The sequence below is a fragment of the Trichomycterus rosablanca genome, chromosome 9, assembly GCF_030014385.1.
Source record: "Trichomycterus rosablanca isolate fTriRos1 chromosome 9, fTriRos1.hap1, whole genome shotgun sequence".
Lineage (NCBI taxonomy): Eukaryota > Metazoa > Chordata > Actinopteri > Siluriformes > Trichomycteridae > Trichomycterus > Trichomycterus rosablanca.
Window position 1 is genome coordinate 24,245,134 of NC_085996.1, and position 26,934 is coordinate 24,272,067.

Consider the following 26,934-nt stretch of genomic DNA (forward strand, 5'->3'; position numbering starts at 1 on the left):
TTTGCTGCTGTAACAACCAAGAACTCTGTGTATATTCATACCCATTCAGTTAAAATAGCATTTGTGAGGTCAGGCACTGGTGTTGGACGAGAAGGCCTGGCTCACAAGTGATGTTCCAAATAATCCCAAAAGTGCTTGACAGGGTTGAGGCCAGGGCTCAGGGCTTTTTGCAGGCCACTGTAATTCCTCCACACCAAACTCATCAAACTATGTTTTTTGTACCTCGCTTTGTGCACAGGGCAAAAGATAATGGCCTTTACTATACTGTTGACTTATATAATTCATTTTATATAATTGGTTTTATATGCCTGTTAACAGTGGGTGTGGCTGAAACACCTAGTCCACAAAGTGTAGATGTTTGAATCTTTTGTGTTTAACTTATCTGCCCTGGCCTTTCTGTTCTGTTGTGATGTTTAGATTCCAGCGTACCAGTGGATCCTCTCTTGGCCGGCCTGGTGTCTGCGTTTGTGGTGACTGCCGCTATCGTCTCACTTCTGATATTTCTGAAATTCAGACGCAGAAATGAGGAACCAGAATTCCGTCGCCTTCAGGATCTTCCCATGGTGGGTCTACAATATACGTGTCCTCTGGTTTAGTAATGTCTGTGGGTAACTTACAGTGCAATGAAAAATTAAAAGGTGCTGTCTGATTGCCTCTTATTGAATATTAATTACACAAAATAAATTTAGATAATTAAGCATTACACAAAGGGGACCTTGAACTAAAACACATTTTGTTCAACAGTTTCATTCATTTAACAGAGAGTGATATCCAAAGCCTTATGTTACTTCAATCAGTAAAACAAATTCCGTCAGTATGACAGTTTATGCATATACATCTCACTTATCTTACCATCAATGTCAAGCTGTCAGGTAAAGTTTCTACAGGAACACCATGCTGCAATCTAAGAACATTCAAGCAGAACTGGTTAAAAAGGTTATTAAAATATATAAATCTAGAAAGTATTCAGGACTATTGCTAAGACTCTAGGACTTCAGTGTACCACAGTGAGATCCATTGTTTCTAGATGGAGGTAATTTGGAAATCGTTCATGTAAATCTATCTAGAAGTGGCTAAAATGTCTTCTCAGCAATAACTTAACCTGATCCCTGAAAACATTCAAAGAAATGCAGTTGTGTCTAGGTCTAATGTCTGAGATCCAGACTTGTATGTATATATAAAATATAAAATAAACTAGGCAACAATATGATTAATAGGAAGGTTCTATAAAGTAAACCACTGCTAACAAAAACATCAGTGATTGTTTAACATTTGCACTAAAGCACCTGAAAAATCTCATTTTACATTCTCGGCATTTAGCAGACGCTTTTATCCAAAGTGACTTGCAGTACTATAACAGTTTATTGTCGAAAGCAATTGAGGGTTAAGGGCTTTGCTTAGGGGGCCCAACAGTGGCAACCTGGCGATGGGTGGGCTTGAATTACTAGTCCACTTTCGATTACTAGTCCACTACCTTAACCGCTAGGTGACAAACTGCCCTAAATCTCCAGATCTTTAGGACTACATTTTTATGGCCAAATCAAAATCGGTCTCATTGTGTCAGGTGAAAATTAGGTACAGCATTTCATAGTAAGAAAATTATGTCTACAGTCGAATGTAGCAGATTATGGTGTGGGGATGCTCTACTGTGTCAGGACCTAGAGAACCCAGCAGGACAGTGGGGCAATTAAAAAGACTAACATTATGTTTAGTTGCAGTTTTTGATGCTAAAAGTTGTGTAGCCAATTATTACGTCAAGGGGGTAATTCTTTTTTTTCATTCATTTTTTTAATTGGGTATGTGTTGGATATGTTTTTACCCAAGTTTGCGATCTGTAACCATGTTTTGTTTAATGATATGAAATAATGTATTTTGAAAAAATCTTTGAAACTTGAAGAATTTTGTACCCTTAACGCTTAATGTTTCCCTTAAACTCAAATAAAAATTTCAAACTAACAATTCATAAGGAAACAGTAGTGGTAAACAGTAGTAAAGTAAAGAAGTGCAGGTTTTATTGTATGTTGTTTTATATTGATGATTTTTAACTTTTCCAATTGTATTTCAGTGTTTTTATATTATATTGGTGTTATTTTAGTGTATAAATGTCAAAAACAACTCCATTATTTTACATTTGCGTAAAATATATGCAGTTTCACAGGACCACGGCACGCATTAACAGTAATTTATTAATACATACTTATGGGGAAAAAATACCTTGAAATTTAACACCTTTTAAACTAAACGAACCAATTGACGCTGAGTTTCAAGGTACCACTGTATAAGAAATGAATAAAGCATTATCTAATCATGTTTTATATTCTGTTGTAGGATGATATGATGGAGGACACCCCTCTGTCAATGTACAACTACTGAGTGACTGACAGAAAGCCATGAAGCCTTGAACAAGACAACGACATCCTCTGAGCTGTTCTCTTCTAATTCCAGCATTCCTTGTGTTTTTTTTTTTTTTTTTTAATATATTTTAGGACAGAAGCCCACTCCACTTATCAGTGACAACTAGCCTGTTTATATTTTGTTCTGTTCATTTTCTAAACTGGAACAGCTTTATTACTCACACTTGTGTGTTTGTCATTGGAATAGAACTAAAGTTTGGACTGAGGAACCCCAAGGATTAAGCCCCAAGGACGCCTGATTTAAAGGCCACTGCTTTTAACCTATTATCTGTATTTGGTAGAAGCATGTCACACTTGTGTTATACATACTGGGAGTTGCTCTCCCAAGCAATTACAATGTGTCAGCTAAATACAGCTAGTGTCTCAGAGCTTGTGATACAGGGGCTTAAATTCATTTTGAACATGGACTTAAATAATAGCGTAAAATTGATATTTAATATGATTTTTAATGTGGATTGCTTAGTGAACATAAAGCTTTGCTTTTTCTGTACAGTTTTAAATCCCTCATAGTGAGGGTGTATGCAGTAGCTTTCGATTTGTGACAAGTCCTAAAAAAGGAAAAAACACCAAACAAGACAAACCAAGCAGTTTAGTATTTAAATCAATTATGCTCTACAGAATCAGAGAGTAATTAGGCTTTAATATACATTATATGCAAAATATTCAAACAGCAGGGAGTCACTTGCAGCTTAGCGTGGCTCCCTGTATCCAATACAGCTCTGTGTGGGAACCCAACACTGGCAGGTGACAAGAAGTGGCCCAGATTAAATACGTGTTGGAAGGGGCGTGTGGTGATCTAGCTGTGCAAGTAGCAGTGGATTCACAGTCAGGAATTGTAAATGACTAGACTAGGAGGTAAATGTGGAAAATTGTGTTAATAATTACTAATACAACCATTTTTGAGAGTAGAGAATCTTTTTTTAGCATGCTCCCTAACACTCCTGAACAGAAAGCCCATCAGATCAGTAGCTTATGAGGTAGAAACACCATTTATAAAGAGAAACATCTGTTTCAATATTTATTTTAATATTATTTTTTAATGAACAGTTTTTAATTCTGGTTTGGTCTATGTTTTCCTTGCATGTTAACAGACACTCATGAATGACATGTAGCATCAGCATTTAAATACACTCCCAACCCACATCCTCCAGATGTGTTTCTTTACTAACAAATTCCATCAAATCAATTTATTTAATAAGATTCAAGGCTTTAGCTTGACTTAACTTTTCTGTGCAAGTTGTGGAATGATGAGCCATGTCATTAGGAATAACTAAACAAGAAGACCAAAGGAGTATTGTGCCTTTAATTCAAAAGTTCTAACCTCTAGATTAGCTGAAGATAAATTTGTATTACAGTGACATTTGTTGTCTGTTGTTTTGTGTGCCTTTTAATTGCTGCTAATGTGGCTTTGTTTATGACTGTTTGCTGAGAAATGCATTGCGGTCTTTGCTTGCTGTAAATAGATTTTTTATATTAGCTGAGGGTTGATTATAACTATGACATTCTGACTTATACGTTTGTCGACGTGACTATAGATATGTTATGTGAACGCAAGGTAGAAGAGCCAATGAAAAGAAGTAAAGAAATATGTACAGGAGAAGAAATATATTCCAACATTCTCAAGTCTAACATTCCCATTAAACAGGCAACAAGCCAATCAGATTGTTAAATAAGTGTCATCATTGCTAAAGCTTGCTTCAAGTGCTACTAAAAACACCGGTGTCTGGATTTAGAAACATATCATACCATCCTTGTGATGGTCCCCAACCTTACTGCATATTAAAAAACAGCTTGTTATTGGATTGGACTGGATTGCAAATATGTGTGCATGTATTTGTGTATATTCAAATAATAGGGCATAGTGTGTGATTAAAGTAGCAAGATTGATTAAAAAGAGGAATTACAGACCAGAGACAGGAAAAGAAACCAGGTCTCCAGGATCCATGCTCATGCACCACTTTAGCAGGTGTTACAATGGGTCTGTTCGAAAACCTAGTGAGCCGCCTTGCTGTCTTACTGCCTACATAAACAGCTGCCTAAGTAGAGAGGATTCTAATAAGACATCAACTTATAAGTAGGACACCAACATGTACGAGTGTGTTTCAGGTAGTCACATCCAGTGTAATTTTCACAAGCATTCACTGCTGTTTCTATGCCTTACTGTTTGGTAGAGTTGTTTGCTAGCACTTTATTATGGGGTTAGATTAGGATTGCTCTAGTGGGAAGATTTTGATAATATTGTGTGTGTGCCATAATGTTTAGAGTTGAGTTTGATCTCGAACTGACATATGCCATCATTTGAGTTTAGTTCTAATAAATGAAGGTGCAGAATGTGCTGACATGTTTGAGCATCTGCCTCTGGTACGAGTCTGTGCGTGTTGAGAATTTACGGGGCGTGCTCTTAAGTAAACAAATCCTGTAAATTATGATCAGAAGATGAGGCAACTAAACTTTACACCAAACCTTGATGTCTCATGGCTTTCTTGGTGCCATTATTGTGCAGAGTAGCTTCACAATATTGTTATAAGTATATTTGACTCACTCAGCTGTTGAAGATCTGAGGCTGAAACAAAAATACCAAATTATCAAAGTTTGCAATACTAAATGAGTTTTGAGTTTAACTTACTATTTATTGAACACATTTAAATAAGGTTTTAGTGATTTTTTATTCAGAATTGTTTTGTTTTTCTCTACAGGCTGACAAAATATGTGTTGGGCAAACATATATCTGTGGCTGCCTCAGGCTCTATAAACAGATGAATTAAATGAAGTAGAAATAACAAGCACTGTTTAACCCATGAGCAGAACACCTTTTGCTTTACTGTTTCCTTAAAACAGTAGCTTTATCAGGAATTGAAGTGTTACAAGCCATATAGTGTATTTCGCTGTGTCACCTGAATGTGCTGTTACAAGCCCAAGTTTGCTACCTTGCAGCTTTCTGTCATTTATCATCCAGTTAATTAGATAAAACATATACACATTTTCTTTTTTGTCTTTTACTGGTTTAATGAAATTAGTGACACAATAACAAACTCACTATACAACTATATTTGTTTAAATGTATTAATAGGAAAAGTCATACTTTATTTTGGTGGGGGGTGGGTGGGGGTCACTTTATGAGCCAAAAATGCTGTTTTGTATAAATATTTTATCTTTTAGTGTATGTTTTACATATTTTAATTATTAAAAGAAAAAATGAGTAAAATTTTGTGGTCTTTTAATTCATTCTGCAGGCCCTTACTGTGCTTCTTGGTCAAGAATGACGTGTGTTGTGGATACTGACCATGAAGTCCTTGGTTGTTCAGGGATCTTCTTTTGGTTGCCACTGACACATTTGTCTCAGTCTTCATCAGGTCATCATGTAAGTCTTTTACAGTAACAAAGAGGTTTTGTCCTGATGAGATTGCTAAGACTTCTGGGCAAAAGTTTGCTGCTGTGTCATAAGTTTGGAACTTCCAGACAAAACTCCCAATGGTCTTGGAAATCTTATACCCATTGCCCTTTTGGTGCAATAAAATGATCTCTCTCAGCATTTGTGACAGCTCTTTGATTTTGAACTCTCTGAATGGTGTTTATTTAACATGATAACTGAAGCCATTAATGAGTCCCAGTGATTTAAATATGTAATCACTGTAATCCAATTTTAGACATTATTAACCCATGTACAGTGAATGTATTTTTATTCCCTTTTTTCCCCCCAATCTAGTCATACCCAGATATCTCTCCTCTACTGCTGCACACCCATACCCTGACCGAGGATGGTCGCACACAACACATACCCTCAAACACATGTGCAGCAGCCAACTGCCTTTCCTTACTTGCATAAGGCAATGTCACACAATAGTCACGCACTGATCTCCTTTACTCCCTGTGCAAATGTCATCGTCCAGCCAGCAGAGGGTTTAACTGCAGCAGTAATGAGGAATCTCTTCAGCCCGCCCTCTTTCAGACACAGCCAATCATGTCAGTGTAGGAACCTGGCCATCCGATACAGAACTTGATAGGAATGAAAATAAAAACATAAAAGATTTGTAAACACTTTTTGATCTGTATTTAGCTAAAAACTGCACAAAGACAAAATATTTAATGTTTTATCCATTTTTTTGCATTTTCCCAAATCTAGTCATATCCAATCACCTGATTGCATTACACTTTTTCTCTACTGATGCTGATCTCCACTTCTGATTGAAGAGAGCGAGACTGTCACATGCCCCCTCCGACATGTGTGCAGTAGTCAACTGCATTTTTTCACCTACATGAGGCGAGTTCATATGCGGATCAGCTTTGTGTACGGAGAGCAACACCCTGATCAATGCATTTTTTCCCAACTCTGTGCAGGCGCTACCAATCAGCCAACAGAGATCGTAATAGCATCAGTTATTAGGTCCCCATCAGGCTTCCCACCCTGTATGAACAACAAGCCAATCGTTGGTCACCTGAGCTGCTGTTTTATCAAATTGTAATTACATCTATTTGTGATGGCTGCAACATGTTCTAAAAATGTTCAAACATAGGCAAGTTACTTTGCCATTCCTTTTAACATGAATCTAAAAATGCTGCCATCTAGCAAATGTGTATTTTTACACTCCTATACATACAGTATATGAGACACTTTCTGTTGTTGAAAAGCAGGATGGTCCTTTTCCTCTTTGGTTTGAGGAACATTGTAATGATTATTTCTTTAAACAAGTTTATGCATCACACAACAGCATCAATGCACATTGCATTTGTTTATCTTAGGTAAACTTGTGTCCAGAGAAATCAGCAGCATTTCTGTATTTTGTTAATATCTGGCTTCCGCCTAGTGTTGTTAGTCTTGACTTGCATTTGTAGATGTATTGTAAACTGTATTTGCTGACAAGTATTTTCCAATTCCCGATTCCAAGAGGTTATATTCATTATAGATGACTGTTGGTATTTAATGCATTGCCATCAGAGAGATCATAGCAAGAGCACAAGCAGTCAATATTGTTTTTGGCCTTTCCCTATAAAAGCACAGCTTTTTAAGGATTATCTGAATATTTTAGTAATATTATGGTAACATTATGGTATTAGTGGCAAACCTTTACCTGTCCTTACTTGTAAATGACAAGCCCTTTATTAATGTTTCTTTTATATCCAATAATGATAGCATCACCTGTGATAAGTTAGTATGTTAATATTATATTGCCCCTGTCAGGAATGAGCATACATTAGCAACAATACATTATCAAGGTAAACCATTACATATACTTGTATTGTATTGTATACAGTGTATCACAAAAGTGAGTACACCCCTCACATTTTTGCAAATATTTCATTATATCTTTTCATGGGACAACACTATAGACATGAAACTTGGATATAACTTAGAGTAGTCAGTGTACAACTTGTATAGCAGTGTAGATTTACTGTCTTCTGAAAATAACTCAACACACAGCCATTAATGTCTAAATAGCTGGCAACATAAGTGAGTACACCCCACAGTGAACATGTCCAAATTGTGCCCAAATGTGTCGTTGTCCCTCCCTGGTGTCATGTGTCAAGGTCCCAGGTGTAAATGGGGAGCAGGGCTGTTAAATTTGGTGTTTTGGGTACAATTCTCTCATACTGGCCACTGGATATTCAACATGGCACCTCATGGCAAAGAACTCTCTGAGGATGTGAGAAATAGAATTGTTGCTCTCCACAAAGATGGCCTGGGCTATAAGAAGATTGCTAACACCCTGAAACTGAGCTACAGCATGGTGGCCAAGGTCATACAGCGGTTTTCCAGGACAGGTTCCACTCGGAACAGGCTTCGCCAGGGTCGACCAAAGAAGTTGAGTCCACGTGTTCGGCGTCATATCCAGAGGTTGGCTTTAAAAAATAGACACATGAGTGCTGCCAGCATTGCTGCAGAGGTTGAAGACGTGGGAGGTCAGCCTGTCAGTGCTCAGACCATACGCCGCACACTGCATCAACTCGGTCTGCATGGTCGTCATCCCAGAAGGAAGCTGACGCACAAAAAAGCCCGCAAACAGTTTGCTGAAGACAAGCAGTCCAAGAACATGGATTACTGGAATGCCCTGTGGTCTGACGAGACCAAGATAAACTTGTTTGGCTCAGATGGTGTCCAGCATGTGTGGCGGCGCCCTGGTGAGAAGTACCAAGACAACTGTATCTTGCCTACAGTCAAGCATGGTGGTGGTAGCATCATGGTCTTGGGCTGCATGAGTGTTGCTGGCACTGGGGAGCTGCAGTTCATTGAGGGAAACATGAATTCCAACATGTACTGTGACATTCTGAAACAGAGCATGATCCCCTCCCTTCGAAAACTGGGCCTCATGGCAGTTTTCCAACAGGATAACGACCCCAAACACAACCTCCAAGATGACAACTGCCTTGCTGAGGAAGCTGAAGCTGAAGGTGATGGACTAAACCCAATTGAGCACTGTGGGGCATCCTCAAGTGGAAGGTGGAGGAGTTCAAGGTGTCTAACATCCACCAGCTCCGTGATGTCATCATGGAGGAGTGGAAGAGGATTCCAGTAGCAACCTGTGCAGCTCTGGTGAATTCCATGCCCAGGAGGGTTAGGGCAGTGCTGGATAATAATGGTGGTCACACAAAATATTGACACTTTGGGCACAATTTGGACATGTTCACTGTGGGGTGTACTCACTTATGTTGCCAGCCATTTAGACATTAATGGCTGTGTGTTGAGTTATTTTCAGAAGACAGTAAATCTACACTGCTATACAAGTTGTACACTGACTACTCTAAGTTATATCCAAGTTTTATTTCTATAGTGTTGTCCCATGAAAAGATATAATGAAATATTTGCAGAAATGTGAGGGGTGTACTCACTTTTGTGATACACTGTATATAGTACATATAATAGACAAAGATCACTGTTTTTTGTATTTTAATTAATGTTCAAACTTTCTGAAAAACTAAATTGTCCATGTCTTCCAGCTGTTTTGGCATTTAAATATAAAAAAAGTATATTTACCACGATTTACCACACTCAGAAAAATAAAAATAAAATTTACACAAACCTTATACAAAGTATACAAAGAGCTCAGTGTGGTCATATTGTCTGGAAATGTAACTTTTCCCACTGATTAATTAAATATAAAAAGACTGACTTGAACCCAGCCGCAATATTCAACAATCACACGTACTCTACACATGTTCCACATGTGCACTCGTTTACATGGTTAGATTTATTTGAATGACTTGGATTGTCATTTTGTATAGGTAAATGCAGTTTACTTCCTGTATCCGGTGTCAAAGATCGCTCAGACTGAGCTCTGAAGAATCTGTGTCACTGTGGTTACTCCCAAGTCCACTTGCAGTGCTGCTGACATCACTTCCAGACAGACTCAAATCTGCATCCTGTTCTTGATGTCTCAGTTCTTGTACTAAAGGCAGACAGATTCAAACAATAAAGAAAATGAACAAACTGTGATCTATTATTATTGCTGACCTATTAATGATAATAAAAGTTTGTCCAGAATAATTCAAATACATGATCTGTTATATCAATGACAGGTATTTGATGTATTCCATAACCATTGTTTATCTATAATAAAATAATTGTAAGCCTAGTATATAAAAAAGTGATTATATAATAATTGTTGAATATAAAGATAGGGAAAAGAATCTCATATATTGTTATGGGTTATTAGCTTTGTCAGTACAATCGGACCTTGATGTGTGAGAATTCAAGACGAGGAGGGAAGTAACCGCCATATGGCCAAATAATGAGTTTAAAAAAAGCATTATTTAAAAAAGGGGAAATTAGTTGTCTTGTTTTGAATTCTTATTTTGGTTAAAAAATTATAACGACAAGGACAATAGGGCAGGGGTCTTGCTAAAGATAGAACAAATAAATAATAATAAAATGACGACACATCCCCTGTTGTTCTGACACAGTGGTAGGCTATTTTATGTTTTGTATTGGTATTTGTATATTTAACGTGCATATATTTGCACTATCTGTGATAAAATAAAACAATATGGAAAGGGATTCTGGTACTGTACTATCGTTCTTTAACAGATATTGTCAGTGCTTGCCAAATGAAGAACCACTGCTTTAGTTGATATAGGTTTGGATAGGCTGTAGCCCAGTGATTTTTAGCTTCTGGAGACACAGTCCTGCACAGTTTTAGACATTCTCAGCACCAATACACTTGATCAGGTGTGTGACCATGTGCACTCACGAGAAGCATTATGCATGGCAGGTTTATATAATAAAATACGACCCCCTTTATTTAATTTCTGTTTGTCTGATTTTATGATCACTTTGTGAAACCGGAAAATGAAGCTGTTTATTGTTTATTTCCCACAGACAATAACAGAACCAACACCTGCCAATTTTCTCACTTTTTAATAATGGTTTTTGAAATGAACTTCGAATGATCAAAGGTACACGGACTATGGACAAACAGCATCAGAAAAGAAGAACAGAGAGCAGTTTATATGATACGAACAATATAATAACTACACTGAGTGAGCTCCTCTGTAAAGAAGCTTAGTAAAGCTGAAATTCATGGCCTTGAATTTAAAAAATTTTTTATGAAACTCCAATGAGCAGAGTTAAAAAAATGGGCATCAGTAGCACAAAACCAAAACTCCTAGCGTTAAACGTCCTAACAATGTTATATTCTCTCATTAGTCAGCCTTTACCAAATTAACTACATCTGGAGAAGCTTTTGTTTAAAATAAGCACAAATGTTCCCTTAAACCTGCTGCAAACTCTTCAGTATGGTGAAGATCCATTATAGTATGGACAGTTATCTGGTACAAATCAGTAATAGGTAGAATGGTGTAGAAAATAAATTGGTTGCAGAGAAAAATAATAATAATTGAATAAACTTGTACACGAACACCCCCTTGTGGAGGCTTTATGTTACATCTTGTATAGAGAGAGTAAGATGCATTGTGTTGCCTGGGTCACAAAAAATCATGGACAAAATGTGGGTTGCTTTAAAAAAAAAAAAAAGCCAAAAAAAGCTTGGTCTAGATGTACCCTGGGTAAAAATATTGTTCTGCTGTGTTCATATTCTGGAATAATAATGCTCAAAACATACTGGTAAAATCATTCCAGTGTCAAACCAAATCACATCAGACATGAAAAAAAAAACATCTCTGTTATACTGGCACCACTTCATGTCTTACAGAAAGTGCACCACTTCTCCCAAAATACTGTTGAAATTACAGATGTGTTGGTAATCCTTTTATTATGCGCCAGATTATTATGAAGTCATATCTGACATTAATCCACACAGAACTACAGAGATGGACTGAACTATATTATTGGCACCTCATCTATTGTAAAGAACAATTGGATTTCAATCATGTGATGCTCCTTTAATTCACGCTTTAATTAACCTAGCACAATTTTGAGGCACAAATGCGTCAACTGAGTCAGATTGCTTTTATGTGAATAGATTAAGCCATTAATATGTGGTTGTTTATTATAGATAAAAAAAACAAAGCAGAAACAGTTGTAAGGGCGTGGCAAAGGTGATCATCAGTGTATGTGAGTGCATATGTGTAACCTGAGAGCTAATCACACCTGATTTCCCCAGCCAGGATGTTTCTAAGTCATCTGAGCTCACGTCCCCAAGACTGGGGGTGGGGCTGAATTCGTCGTCCAAGTCTGACCTTGACGACAACGGTCTCCGGGGACTGGTCTCCACAGCAACTGCAGCCACTGAAGCACATTGAAAGAGAAAGCAGCAGCAGGTAAAGAATCAAAACAGTAAGAAAAAAAAACACACACATTGTTGTGTAAATTTGTGTTACCTGATATTTGTGCCATTTTAGGTGTGGTGAGTCTGTCTCTCAGAGTCAGTCCTCTCACTTGGTCCTTCAGTTCAGAAACTGCAAGTCTTTTAACGTGGTCACAAATGCATAAACAAAGAAATTTAAGCAAGCATTTACATTAAACTAGATCCTGCATCTTTGCAGCTAATATAAATACCACATATGTGTACATACCTGAGATCTCTTACTTCTTGCTGCGTGTGTTGATCCTGCGAGATAATCCTGGTTAGTTCCAAGCTGTGTGTGTGGAAGGAATCTGTGATGCTCTCCAACTTCTGCACAAATTTGATCAGGGTCAAAAAGTTAATTACTTTTCAAATTAATCTCCATCTGCTGCCTTTGTAGTGTGTGTGTATGTATGTGTTTTTTTTTTTTTCCAGGCACAAACATTTTAAACCCTATTGCTGTACTGAGAAGAGAACAGAATGCCTACTGACTCAAAGCAAACATATGCAAGAAAGACCCAGTTAGCAATTAAACAGTTAGGGCCAGTAAACTATTTAAAGTCTAAAATGGCTAAAAAATAAATAAATAAATGTCAGACACATGAGAACACTTTATAAAATTTTCATCCATACCAATTCTTTCCCACTACTTAGTTCTTCCCTAATGCACAGATGATACCCACCTAGACATCAAGCCAGCCCCTGTTATTCTTTAACAATAATGCAACACAGGGCAGCTGAATGTGCTTGAATAAAGGGTCATACTGTCTAAGGTGATCAGCCTGGACAAACTGTAAAGTATGTGGGAGCAAAGTATTAGTAGCGCAAGACGAAGAGAGTTTAGGTTTTATAAGCCAATCTCTGCCTCCTGAATGTGGAGCAATAAACTAAAACAATGGAATTTTAAAATGATGTATTTAAAAAAAAATTACACTATATTTAAAAGTGCATATTAAAAGTTACAAAACATAAAGGTTTAGACTTGTAATGATGTATGTTTATTAGACTATTACACCATCCCATCAGATAGTTACAGGGTACACATGACTCCGATTTACCAAAATCACGTCATTGGACTGTGGTAGAAAATTCACGCAGAAACGGGGAGAAACTCTACACAGAAAGGACTTGGACCGCTCCACCTTGGTATCAAACCCAGGACCTCATTGTTGTGAGGCAACAGTGCTACCAACCAAGCCATCGTGCTGCCATAGAGCTTGCAGGGACACAATTATCAACAGTTGTCCTCAATTGAAAGAATGACATACCCATATGTGTGGTGTGTATGGTGAATGCAATATCATTATTTGGGTACTGGGTGATGAAGCAATGCAATGAAATAAACAATTCACAATAAACATTTAATGAGTGCCCCAAAACGCACATGTCTCACTCTACTCTAACGGGTAAAGGTTAGATGAATCGTGTAAGATGATAAATACACATGTTAAAAATGTGAGTTCGAAAAACTAAACTGTTTCTTTAAAGGTGTATTTATTCATTTATTACTGAGGGAAACAATACCTTGGAGCTACGTTCACACTGCCTCCTTGCTTCTGAGTGCTGTTGGTAAACATCTTCCTCCTGCCTTACTATACAACCAAACAGAGTTAAATATGTAAATATAATGTAATGGCAGAGGATATATGTATGACAACACTATAAACAGACATGCTGGAAAACAATTCAACAACTTTTTTGCTTAAAATCAATGCTAGTCAAACATACACTACTATAGGCGATCAGGTAAGCTCTGTTTATTAACTGAGTTGGCTATTCTTCACTGACGCTACAGAACAAATGTGTAAGCAGAGTTGATGTACAAATGGGTTTGCTTAGTGGATCTTTCACACAAAGCTCACAGAACAGTAATAAAAAAAAATTAAAAAAATTAAAACATTCAAAACACAACAGATGTACTACAATGCAGTGTATGTTTTAAGAATTTAAATAAATTGATGGGTAAAGCAAAAAAGGATCTACAGCACAACAATGGCAGATGTGTGTGGCCATTAATTTAAAGCCTACAGAAGTGGAAGTGAAGCAGTGCTTCTTTCACAACTTATGTGAAACAAACGGTCATGGGATAAAAAAATAGCACTGTTACTTATGCCTCTTATAATCATCATGATTATTATAATTATTATTATCCTCATTATTATCACCATTGTTATTTTCATTATTATTATTGTTACATTATCACTGCTATTATCACTGTAATTATTATAGGCATCATTACTGTTAACATTATAATTATCATAGTTATTGTTATTATGAAACCAACATAAGGACCGACACAAAACAAATATTTAGTAATAGAATACATATTAATAATTAATAAAGAAATTTAACCAAGTATGAGAAAATATATCCTAAGTGCTTAGTTGAGATTTGTTTACTCTGCACAAATTTTGAATTTGTGTTGTTTTTTTGTTGATACCCACCTAGACATCAAGCCAGCCCCTGTTATTCTTTAACAATAATGCAACACAGGGCAGCTGAATGTGCTTGAATAAAGGGTCATACTGTCTCTAAGGTGATCAGCCTGAACAAACTGTAAAGTATGTGGGAGCAAAGTAGTAGTAGTGCAAGACGAAGTGAGTTTAGGTTTTATAAGCCAATCTCTGCCTCCTGAATGTGGAGCAATAAACTAAAACAATGGAATTTTAAAATGTATTTTAAAAAAATGACACTATATTCAAAAGTGCATACTAAAAGTTACAAAACATAAAGGTTTAGACTTGTAATGATGTTTGTTTATTAGACTTATAATGTCATGGTTTACACCATCCCATCAGGTAGTTACAGGGTACACATATTAATAATTAATAAAGAAATTTAACCAAGTATTAGAAAGTATATCCTAAGTGCTTAGTTGAGATTTAGTTACTTTGCACAAATTTAGATTTTGTGTTTTTTGTTGTTGTTGCTTGCAGATTAGATCTACTGGTTTGGGGCATGTACTGTAGTATTCCTGCTTTATGTAAAGTAGTATCAGAGGCAGCTGTCTTTGTATTTAAGTAGTTGAATTAACATTATGTTGAACTTTCTTGAGTTTCTTGATCTGTCTAAAATTTGGAAACCTGTGGTCTAAAGTGAACTTACTCAGTTTGATTTTGAGCAGGTCCACTTCTCTCCTGAGCTCTTCCACTTCCTCCCTGCACAACTTGAAGTTCACACTGAAGCCACACGACAGAGATCATTACACACACCTCACTTCTAAACTTTTATGTTTTAATTGCAGCCTGAAAACTCTCGCACCACAGACGCTGCCTTCAACAGCACACCTGAACTCTAATGCTCACGCTACATGAAACTGACCTTTCCTCCTGGTTGCCTAGAAACCTGGCCCTGTTAATGTGGTCTCTAAGCACACTCATTTCTCGTTCCAATTCACTCTTCAATTGCTCAAGCCGTCTCTCCTCCGAAGGGTCTTTCACAGCCTTCCTGTTGTGCTCTCTTTCTCGCTCAGTCTTGCTGTCCTCCAGTCTCTCCTCAAGTCTACTCACTTCCTCTGGAAGCATACAGTTATTGATTTACCCAGATGTCACATCTTCCCAACAGAGTTTTACAATATTAAAAAGAAAACATCAGAATCAGAAAGTGTACACAGTAAATGGACAAAACAATAAGCAGACAAAGAACAAATTATAACCTGATAGATATACAGAAATATTACAAATGAAATTACAGTATAATACAATACAGTATATGTAAGGTGCAAAGTGGCATGTAAACAGCAGCATAGTGTGGGATATAAACAACAAGTCAGTAAGAGTTATTAAAGAGTTTGTCGGCACTTGGGAAAAAAACCGTTACTGTGCCTGCTGGTGTCTGTTTGCAGGGCTTTGTAGTGCCTGGCATAGGGTAGGAGGTTAAATACAAACATTAATTAAGGTAATTACACCACATATGACAGAAAAGTTTACTGTTCACAGAACCTTGTCATGCAGGACAGGTTGCCTCAATCACTGGGTCACACTTTGTGGTGTCTGGACAATTTAATGCATCAAGGCATCATGTATTATGGGTTGTCCATTAATACATGCAAGTTCAATAACAAAAATGGGTTTTGACACCCACTTTTGCAATCCTGGTGCCATCTTGTCCGTGAGCACATGATGCAAGTGTGCCCAGTGGTCTACAAAATCTTGTAGAAAACATTAATCAAAACCTGTCAACATTTTTTCATGGCTCAGATGTCCGATTCATGTCTGCGTGCCCACTGTAGGTGCTTTTGACGGTGGACATAAATTAGCACTTCAAAGTTCAATACACAAAGGTGTTTGATGCACTGTGAGGTGTCCCACATTTACCTTATCACAAGTATTAAAGTGATCTGCAATGTATTATTAAATTATCTGCATTATTGAGTCTTGGCCTCCCAACAACTTTGGAAGTTTGAAGCTAGACTTTCCTAAGACCACCGTCAGTGGGTTCTCACCACAGCTAACTGTAAGAACTTTTTGCTTTTTGGACGTATTTGAACCCAGTCGTCTGGACATATTGATTTGGCCCTCATCAAAATCACCCAGGTCTATATGCTGATCATATCTGCTGCATTTAACATGTGCACTACCAGTAACTACCATCAGCCCAACTTATAACATATCCCTTAAAATAGACATCAACATGCTCATTTTGGGAAGTGGCCCTAACGTTTTATTAACTTCTGTTTTCTAACTTTTGTCCACTGTTGAAAGCACCTACAATAACCACACAGGCATCAAAAAGCACGTACAATGGGGATGCAGGCATCAGAATAAGAAGTTGAGCATACACCGATCAGCCATGACATCCAAACCACCTCCTTGTTTCTACACTTACTGTCCACTTTATCAGCTCCACTTACCATATAGAAGCACTTTGTAGATCTACAATTACTGACTGTAGTCCATCTATTTCTCTGCATGCTTTGTTAGCCCCATTTCATGCTGTTTTTCAATGGTCAGGACCCCCACAGGACCACTACAGAGCAGGTATTATTTGGGTGGTGGGTCATTCTCAGCATTGTAGTGACACTGCCATGGTGGTGGTGTGATACAGTGTGTTGTTATGGTATGAGTGGATCAGACATAGCAATGCTGATGGAGTTTTTAAACACCTCACTGTCACTGCTGGACTGAGAATAATCCACCAACCAAAAAAATCCAGCCAACAGCACCCCGTGGGCAGCGTCCTGTGACCACTAATGAAGGTCTAGAAGATGACCAACTCAAACAGCAGCAGTAGATGAGCGATCATCTCTGACTTTACATCTACAAGGTGGACCAACTAGGTAGGACTATCTAATAGAGTGGACACGGTATTTAAAAACTCCAGCAGCGCTGCTGTGTCTGATCCACTCATACCAGCACAACACACACTAACACACCACCACCATGTCAGTGTCACTGCAGTGCTGAGAATGATTCACCACCCAAATAATACCTGCTCTGTGGGGGTCCTGACCATTGAAGAACAGAGTGAAAGCAGGCTAAAAAAAAGTATGTAGAGAAACAGATGGACTACAGTCAGTAATTGTAGAACTACAAAGTGCTTCTATATGGTAAGTGGAGCTGATAAAATAGACAGTGGGTGTAGAAACAAGGAGGTGGTTTTAATGTTATGGCTGATCAGTGTATAAGCTAATTGTAAATAAAAATAAACATTGAAAATGAAACATAAAGCCCCACTTTTAGGACAGTGGTAGTCTAGTGGGTAGAGTTTTTGGCTATCATTTGGAGGATTGTCGGTTTGAATCCAGGCCATGCAGCCACTGTTGGACCCTTAAACAAGGCCCAACCCTGTCTGCTCCAGGGTCGCCGTACAATGGCTGACCCTGCACTCTGATATGCGGAAAATTAATTTCCTTTACATTGTACTGTACACATGTACAGTGTATCACAAAAGTGAGTACACCCCTCACATTTCTGCAGATATTTAAGTATATCTTTTCATGGGACAACACTGACAAAATGACACTTTGACACAATGAAAAGTAGTCTGTGTGCAGCTTATATAACAGTGTAAATTTATTCTTCCCTCAAAATAACTCAATATACAGCCATTAATGTCTAAACCACCGGCAACAAAAGTGAGTACACCCCTTAGTGAAAGTTCCTGAAGTGTCAATATTTTGTGTGGCCACCATTATTTCCCAGAACTGCCTTAACTCTCCTGGGCATGGAGTTTACCAGAGCTTCACAGGTTGCCACTGGAATGCTTTTCCACTCCTCCATGACGACATCACGGAGCTGGCGGATATTCGAGACTTTGTGCTCCTCCACCTTCCGCTTGAGGATGCCCCAAAGATGTTCTATTGGGTTTAGGTCTGGAGACATGCTTGGCCAGTCCATCACCTTTAGCCTCAGCCTCTTCAATAAAGCAGTGGTCGTCTTAGAGGTGTGTTTGGGGTCATTATCATGCTGGAACACTGCCCTGCGACCCAGTTTCCGGAGGGAGGGGATCATGCTCTGCTTCAGTATTTCACAGTACATATTGGAGTTCATGTGTCCCTCAATGAAATGTAACTCCCCAACACCTGCTGCACTCATGCAGCCCCAGACCATGGCATTCCCACCACCATGCTTGACTGTAGGCATGACACACTTATCTTTGTACTCCTCACCTGATTGCCGCCACACATGCTTGAGACCATCTGAACCAAACAAATTAATCTTGGTCTCATCAGACAATAGGACATGGTTCCAGTAATCCATGTCCTTTGTTGACATGTCTTCAGCAAACTGTTTGCGGGCTTTCTTGTGTAGAGGCTTCCTTCTGGGGTGAAAGCCATGCAGACCAATTTGATGTAGTGTGCGGCGTATGGTCTGAGCACTGACAGGCTGACCCCCCACCTTTTCAATCTCTGCAGCAATGCTGACAGCACTCCTGCGCCTATCTTTCAAAGACAGCAGTTGGATGTGATGCTGAGCATGTGCACTCAGCTTCTTTGGACGACCAACGCGAGGTCTGTTCTGAGTGGACCCTGCTCTTTTAAAACGCTGGATGATCTTGGCCACTGTGCTGCAGCTCAGTTTCAGGGTGTTGGCCATCTTCATGTAGCACAACAATTCGTCTTTTAAGATCCTCAGAGAGTTCTTTGCCATGAGGTGCCATGTTGGAACTTTCAGTGACCAGTATGAGAGAGTGTGAGAGCTGTACTACTAAATTGAACACACCTGCTTCCTATGCACACCTGAGACCTAGTAACACTAACAAGTCACATGACATTTTGGAGGGAAAATGACAAGCAGTGCTCAATTTGGACATTTAGGGGTGTAGTCTCTTAGGGGTGTACTCACTTTTGTTGCCGGTGGTTTAGACATTAATGGCTGTATATTGAGTTATTTTGAGGGAAGAATAAATTTACACTGTTATATAAGCTGCACACAGACTACTTTTCATTGTGTCAAAGTGTCATTTTGTCAGTGTTGTCCCATGAAAAGATATACTTAAATATCTGCAGAAATGTGAGGGGTGTACTCACTTTTGTGATACACTGTATATATAACAAATAAAGCCATTTTTCATTCTTCAAAGTATTGGGGTATGTATGTAATAATTAAAATTAGAGTAAATGTTTACCTTGTAATGTCTGTATTTGTCTTTGTTGAGCTTTTCTTTCTCTTTCAGCTGACTGCAAGGTCTGTGTTAGAGACTCAATAGCCTGCAAAATAATATTTTATAATGATTATCAATGTTACTGACAAATATACATAACTATAATACAGATCAGTATATCAGTATATAAAAAATACAATAGCATTTTTATACAAACCTCATTTGCAGACAAGTTGGGATATTGTAAGTTGTAAAATGTGTTACAAACAAGAATCTGTGATTTCATTATTTAACAGATGTGTACAGATGTGCTAGATAAATGTATATTGCAAAACCACATATCATAGTACTGTACATTAGCTTTAGTTGATGTTTCAGTTGAACATCAGAATAATGTAAATTGTGATCACTGACCACATCATGATTGTTGGTGCCAGGCGGTGGTTAGAATGTTAGAAATGGCTAATTATTTGGGAATTTCAGACATAACAGTCAAAACAGCTAAGAAAGAATGATACAAAAAACAAACAGCAGACAGAACCAGTTTGCTAAAGAGAGAGTGCAGAGAACAATAGCTAGACTGGTATAAGTTGACAAGGAGGCTACGGTAACCCAACCACTATTTGAAATTGTGGCAAGCCAAAAAGACAAACCACTCAGAGAACAATGTGTCAAAGTATGAAGCAAATGGGCAACTTTATTAGAAACAGGATACCAGTATCCATTTAGACACCCTGTTACTACACTGTTAAACATTGTGAGTTGTGTAAGGTATAATTCGGACCTGGCTCTGGCTCCGAAGCTGGGCCTGTATGGCTGCAAGATCAGTCCACTGAACAGCACCACTAAGTGCAGAGGCAGTCTGTGAGGGAGAGGGAGGTGTAAAGGTGTCCAAACCTGCAGTCCGATTCAGATCCCTCACCGGATACATATCTATAAAAGAAAGCAAAAGCATGAGCTAACACAATTGAGTTTAATATACACTTTAGCAAAAAGAATTGTTCACACACAACACTACATCCAAAACTAAGAACAGTGATATGGAACTGTAACTGCATGAGACTTAATCTCGGAGTCATGGGGTTGAGGCCAAGAATATCAGAGCACTACAGGCACTCTGCACAGAAAAGTGGTTCAAAATGTCTTCATCTTTTAGTTGGCTAAAAGTATTTGCAAGCTGTAATTGCTGGTTAGTTGAGTGTTTACACTTTTGAACATGGCACAATGACTATTTTTAATCTATGTTGTAAGCCAAGCATCTGCATCCAACCAGGTCAGGTTTAACACAACAGAAATTTGACAAACCAACTTAAGGGAAATGTGGCATCCTCAGAAAGTAGCGAATTGGAAGTTACTAAGCTCTACAGGATGACTTAGTGTTTGCCTATGAAGGCTGCATGAAGGTATATTATAGACACATCAATTGTTAGTATTTGACATTGCTATCATGTACAAATCCATATGGTTACATGGTTTGATAATATAGTCAGAGGAAAATAAACAATAAAAAATTACCAAACTATATAACAGTCTTACCTTCTCCTCTAGTAAGCCTTCTGTGCATGGCAAGACGCTCCTTTCAAGACAAAGTACAATATAATAATGTTAAATATGGTTGAAAAAGGGTGGCACGGTGGCTAAGTGGGTAGCACTGTCGCCTCACAGCAAGAAAGTCCTGGGTTCGATACCCAGGTGGGGCGGTCTGGTTACTATATGTGTGGAGTTTGCATGTTCTCCCCGTGTCCGTGTGGGTTTCCTCCGGGTGCTCCGGTTTCCTCCCACAGTCTAAAAACATGCAAGTGAGGTGAATTGAAGACACTAAATTGTCCAAGACTGTGTTCGATTTGAACTGATGAACCTAACTACCGTTCCTGTCATGAATGTAAACAAAGTGTAAAACATGACAAAAACCCTAATAAATAAATAATAGGGTTGGAAAATGCTTAAATAAAAAAATGCCTCCTAGTAAGCAAAGTAAAAACAGATTTATGTGCTATTGTCTTTTATTGTTTAAGTGGGGTATTCTTTTAAATAATTTATTTAGCTACAATAGGCTTCTCATTTAATGTTCTTCTTTCTCCCTCCCCACCGGTTGAGAAACTGATCTAAACAATAAGTAAAGATCCTTACTCGTATTTTAGCAACACTGCCATCAGCTGCTGAGATAATGGAACTTAACTGATTATCCCAGTTCATTCTGCTCATCTGCAATAGAAACCACATACAATATTACAATCACAAAAAGGAGACACCCTCCACCACCCAAATAATACACACAGTACAAGTCAAATAAAGTGTAATATGCCGAAAGTATATAAAACAAGGCCATGGGACCGAGAAAATTACAAACAGTGCCTGTCTATGTACATGTTACACTGAACACCACTGAAAGTCACTGTTAATGCAGCCTTCTTTAGCCTTGTTTAGTTTACATATTTTTACTTCCCAAATCATAATTATAAACTATTTACATTTAAATGCACATTTTTATGCCTTTTATAATTATAATGGTAAATTGCAGTTTAATAGTTTCTTGATGATGTTGTCACTCATACAGTACCATCAGAAAGTATTCACACCCCTTCACTTTTTCCACATTTTGTTACGTTACAGACATATTCAAAATCCGATTTGAGTATAGTTTTCTTTTTAAAAATCTACACGAAATAGCCCATAATGACAAAGTGAAAACATGTTTTTAGACATTTTTGTAAATCATTGAAAAAATGTAAACATTTAAAAATAATAGGTACATAAGTTTTCACACCCTTTGCTATGACGCTAAAAATTGAGCTCAGGTGCATCCAGTTTACACTGATCATCCTTGAGATGCTTCTACAACGTGATTGGAGACCACCTGTGGTAAATTCAGTTGATTGAACATAATTTGGAATGGCACACACTTGTCTATAAAGAGGTCTCACAGTTGACAGTGCATATCTGAGCAGACACCAAGCAATGAAGTCAAAGGAATTGTCTTTAAACCTCCGAGACCGGATTGTGTCAAGGCACAAATCTGGGGAAGGATACAAAAATTTCGGCAGCATTGAAGGTCCCGAAAAGCACTGTGGTCTTCATTATTTGGAAATGGAAGAAGTTTGGAACCACCAGAACCCTCCCTAGGTCTGTCCGCCCGACCAAACTGAGTAATCGGGAAAGAAGGGCCTTGTTCAGAGAGGTGACCAAGAACCCAATGGTCACTAAGGCAGAGCTCCAGTGTTCCCTTGTGGAGATAGTACAACCATCCAGTAGGTCAACCATTGCTAACACACTCCACCAATCAGGCCTTTATGGTAGAGTGGCCAGATGGAAGCCACTCCTCACTAAAAGGCACATGGCAGCCCGCTTGGAGTTTGCCAAAAAGCACCTTAAGGATTCCTAAAGGTTCAATGAAACCAAAATAGAACTTTTTGGCCTGAACTACAAGCGTCATGTCTGGAGAAAAACAGGCACTGCTCATCGCCTGGCTAACACCATCCCTGCTGTCAAGCATGGTGGTGGGGTTGTGGGGATGTTTTTCTGCAGCAGGAACTGGGCGACTAGTCCGCATAGAGGGTAAGATGACAGCAGCCAAATATAGAGAGATTCTTCAAGAAAACCTGCTCCAGAGTGCTCTGGAACTCAGACTAGGGTGACGATTCATCTTCCAACATGACAATGACCCAAGGCACACAGCCAAGATAAAGGAGTGGCTTCAGGAGCAGTCTGTGAATGTCCTTGAGTGGCCCAGCCAGAGCCCGGACTTGAATCCAATTAAACATCTCTGGAAAGACTTAAAAATTGCTGTCTACAGACGCTGCCCATCCAACCTGACTGAGCTTGAGAGGATCTGCAGACAAGAATGGAAGAAATTGCCCAAAAACAGGTGTGCCAAGCTTGTACAGACATACCCAAGAAGACTTGAGGCTGTGATTGCTGCCAAAGATGCTTCAACAAAATATTAAGCCATGGGTGTGAATACTTATGTACCTATTATGTTTAAATGTTTACATTTTTAATACATTTACAAAAATGTCTGAAAACATGTTTTCACTTTGTCATTATGGGCTATTTCGAGTAGATTTTTTTAAAAGAAAACTATACTCAAATCGGTTTTCAAATATGTCTGGAAAAAGTGAAGGGGTGTGAATACTTTCTGATGGCACTGTATGTTTCTATTTTAAATTATATTAAAATACAGTGATTAGGACAGATCAATCTTAATTCACTTAAATCCCTTTGCTGTTTATTTTGCACATTGGTGCCCTAAATATATAATTTCGTGACCATCCTAAACTAATAAATGAAATGAATTTAAATATTTAGTTACACACTGAAATCGTCATAAGGTTTAATATAATTATTTTATTGTATTGCTCAGCATTTGTCGCCTTTTGATCATAGTGTTAAAAACGTTTAGCTGGTGAACTTCTATTTACGATAATGTTAGTAACACTGGAAGGTAGCATGACTGCTAGGGCATATTTAGTTACGTTTTTGCTAACGTTGTAACAGTTAGCATTGTTTCTACAGCTGACTGGTGTTGTGACTAGCTAACCGTTAAATCGCTAAACTAATAATACGCTTCATTTTAAAAAGTAAATCTGTTTTTTTACTCCACAATATTCAAACTAAGACACGTGCCGTTAGAAACAGTCATATCATTACTACATAAATAATGAATATTACAGTTTGATCACACAATTGACTTACTGCTGAGCCACTTTTAAATCCTAGACGTCGGTTTGTTAAGACGTAGTCGTGGAGAATTCTGGGAAATAAAGTACTAAGAAGGAATTTGCGGTCTTTCGGTTATTTCCAGTTGGTTCGTTATTATATTAAGAGAACACAAGTCACAATGCTATGTGATTATTAGATAAGCATTTAAAACCACAAACCATTAATAATAATTAAAGATAGTGTAATTCATAGTCTGTAATTCTTTCCCAGATTCAACGCTATATCCCCGAACACCCTCCCGGACCTCGACAAACTGCCCCACCTACTGGGGTGCTCAGAGAGAGAGAGAGCTGCACACAAGCAACACTATACACTCACTGCCACCAGGTCAGTAAAGCCAACTTTGAGTTTAACATGAGCCGTTCGGTATTTAATTCAGACTGCGGTAAAGTTGGTTTTATAGTGAGCATTAGCCTCATATTTTTATCATGTTCTCTCTCGGTCAAGAAACTACTGAGCCCCGTTTAAATCAAATTATAAAACGGATAGTTCCGGTTCTAAAATCTGATTGGCTGAGCCGCGTTCGAAGCCGTTGTAAAGTCCCCACCTATGACCACCTCACATCATTCCATATTAATACGCCACTGAAAAGAAAAAGTCCAAACTTGGTTGAACACTATTTTAACTCATGTACTATACATGGAAATGTCCAGATTAATATAAACAGTAATCCTAATCATTAAGTGGGTGTTTCGTCCAAGAAATAGTGTAATAGTGTTTTCGGAGAAATGTTTATTGCTAATGTTATGTTCGCCCTCATGTTGCCTAGCAACACTGTTAACGGACTACCTGATTTCGCGGAAGAACGCTTTTTGTAAATAAAAACATTTATAAATTGAACATTGTTGTATTTTATTATATTTTATGTTGACCGCCGTTTTTTAAAAGCAATAAGCCACTCGAGACCGTGCGTTACTGCTATGATTTTATCACGGGGAAAGACGTTTTAGGCACTAAAATCGCAGTAACGCACGGTCTCCCGTGGCTTATTGCTTTAATAATGCGTGGCCACGGAGTGTTAAGGCGTGGGAACAAGCTCCTAATGCATGAACGAGATCACTGAATCTACACTATTATGTAGTGCACACTCAGGTTTGTTGTGTCTTTCTTTTTACAAATCTGAAAATACCAATTAGCTTCGCTTATTAGTGACACAAATTCCAAAGTAATTGTGCAGAATGTGTTCGTTTTGGTCTTCTATGTAAATAAATTAAATTATTTTACTAATAAAATAACTGAAAGATTAAATGTAAGCATAGGTGTTAAAACTTTCCAAATACAACTGTACTATTTAGCAGAAATTGGCATTTGCAAACAGGATCGAAAACAATTTTCCTCCCCGTCGGGGAATCGAACCCCGGTCTTCCGCGTGACAGGCGGAGATACTGTCCACTATACTAACGAGGAGCTGACGTTTACTAGTCTTATATACACCCTCAAGATACACTAGGTCCTATATTAACTCGTCGATACATACATGCAAAACAAGTTAATAAACATAATGTTCCTCCCCACGAAATTCTTTAGTAAAAGGCAAAAACGTAAACTATCTGAACTTTAGAAAAACAGGAGTGTGTACAGAGCTCAGCGGTGAGATCCCTACCGGATCACAGTCAATAAAATTCCACAAAACGATCAACAAATAGCCTTCACGTAGTCATTACAATTACACAGATGTACAGTAAATCAGTAGAAAAGACTAAAAAAGAAAATAGATTTAATATTCACTGTGGCAGCAAAAAAAATCACATAATTGCCACGACCACTGGCAACCAGTAATATATGAACATCCACTAGTGACCAAGCAAGCAAAAAATAATGTCATCTTGTGGAGCAGATAACATTAACAACAAACTACAAAGCCCAAATAAAAATGTTTTTCCTCCCCGTCGGGGAATCGAACCCCGGTCTTCCGCGTGACAGGCGGAGATACTGTCCACTATACTAACGAGGAGATGACGAACACTAGTCGTACATACACCCCCAAGATACACTAAGTCATTTAATAATTCAAAATTCAAAGTAGCTTTATTCATTTCATTTCATTTATTGGCATGACTGTGAAAAAAAAACAATGTTGCCAAAGCATTACAACGATAATAAAATTATAAAATTATATAGAAATTATATTATATATATAAATATAAAAGCAAAATATGACAGTAAAACAATAAAAGTGAATAAAGATAAAATATAAAAATATTTTAGCAAATTTACAGACAATATATAACTATATTCTATAAACATATGTATACAGTGTATCACAAAAGTGAGTACACCCCTCACATTTCTGCAAATATTTTATTATATCTTTTCATGGGACAACACTATAGAAATAAAACTTGGATATAACTTAGAGTAGTCAGTGTACAACTTGTATAGCAGTGTAGATTTACTGTCTTCTGAAAATAACTCAACACACAGCCATTAATGTCTAAATGGCTGGCAACATAAGTGAGTACACCCCACAGTGAACATGTCCAAATTGTGCCCAAAGTGTCAATATTTTGTGTGACCAC

At 37.9% G+C, this 26,934-nt stretch overlaps 2 protein-coding genes and 2 non-coding genes across 4 annotated transcripts in view; 1 reads left to right on the forward strand and 3 right to left on the reverse strand.

Moving 5' to 3' along the window:
* Positions 1–2,441, forward strand: part of LOC134320860 (uncharacterized) — a 31,142-nt gene extending 28,701 nt beyond the window's left edge. The window contains exons 4-5 of the mRNA XM_063002494.1: positions 418–563; positions 2,329–2,441. Of these exons, the coding sequence (XP_062858564.1) occupies positions 418–563; positions 2,329–2,373 (191 nt within the window). The 3' untranslated portion in view covers positions 2,374–2,441. The remainder of the gene's footprint in view (positions 1–417; positions 564–2,328) is intronic.
* A 7,142-nt stretch (positions 2,442–9,583) lies between these two features.
* On the reverse strand, positions 9,584–24,532 carry LOC134320630 (trichohyalin). Its single transcript, XM_063002126.1, has 12 exons — positions 24,389–24,532; positions 21,827–21,901; positions 21,233–21,272; positions 20,481–20,629; positions 19,721–19,802; positions 15,473–15,665; positions 15,257–15,330; positions 13,676–13,743; positions 12,381–12,481; positions 12,186–12,271; positions 11,956–12,093; positions 9,584–9,796 (listed from the first exon to the last, which is right to left on the reverse strand). Exons 2-12 carry the CDS (start codon positions 21,899–21,901, stop codon positions 9,663–9,665), a joined length of 1,140 nt encoding a protein of 379 aa, XP_062858196.1. The 5' UTR covers positions 24,389–24,532; the 3' UTR covers positions 9,584–9,662.
* A 1,218-nt stretch (positions 24,533–25,750) lies between these two features.
* Positions 25,751–25,822, reverse strand: trnad-guc (transfer RNA aspartic acid (anticodon GUC)). The gene has a single exon. It is a non-coding gene; the product is annotated as a tRNA-Asp (tRNA).
* A 475-nt stretch (positions 25,823–26,297) lies between these two features.
* trnad-guc (transfer RNA aspartic acid (anticodon GUC)) lies at positions 26,298–26,369 on the reverse strand. The gene has a single exon. It is a non-coding gene; the product is annotated as a tRNA-Asp (tRNA).
* Positions 26,370–26,934: the final 565 nt, after the last annotated feature.

Excerpts from the sequence above, each read along its gene's own strand:
- LOC134320630 (XM_063002126.1), bottom strand. The coding sequence starts at position 21,901 with ATGAGCAGAATGAACTGGGATAATCAGTTAAGTTCCATTATCTCAGCA. Across the intron at positions 15,331-15,472 it reads CTAGGCAACCAGGAGGAAAG|TGTGAACTTCAAGTTGTGCA; the intron begins GTCAGTTTCATG and ends GTGTGGCTTCAG. Across the intron at positions 12,094-12,185 it reads TAAAATGGCACAAATATCAG|TGGCTGCAGTTGCTGTGGAG; the intron begins GTAACACAAATT and ends AATGTGCTTCAG.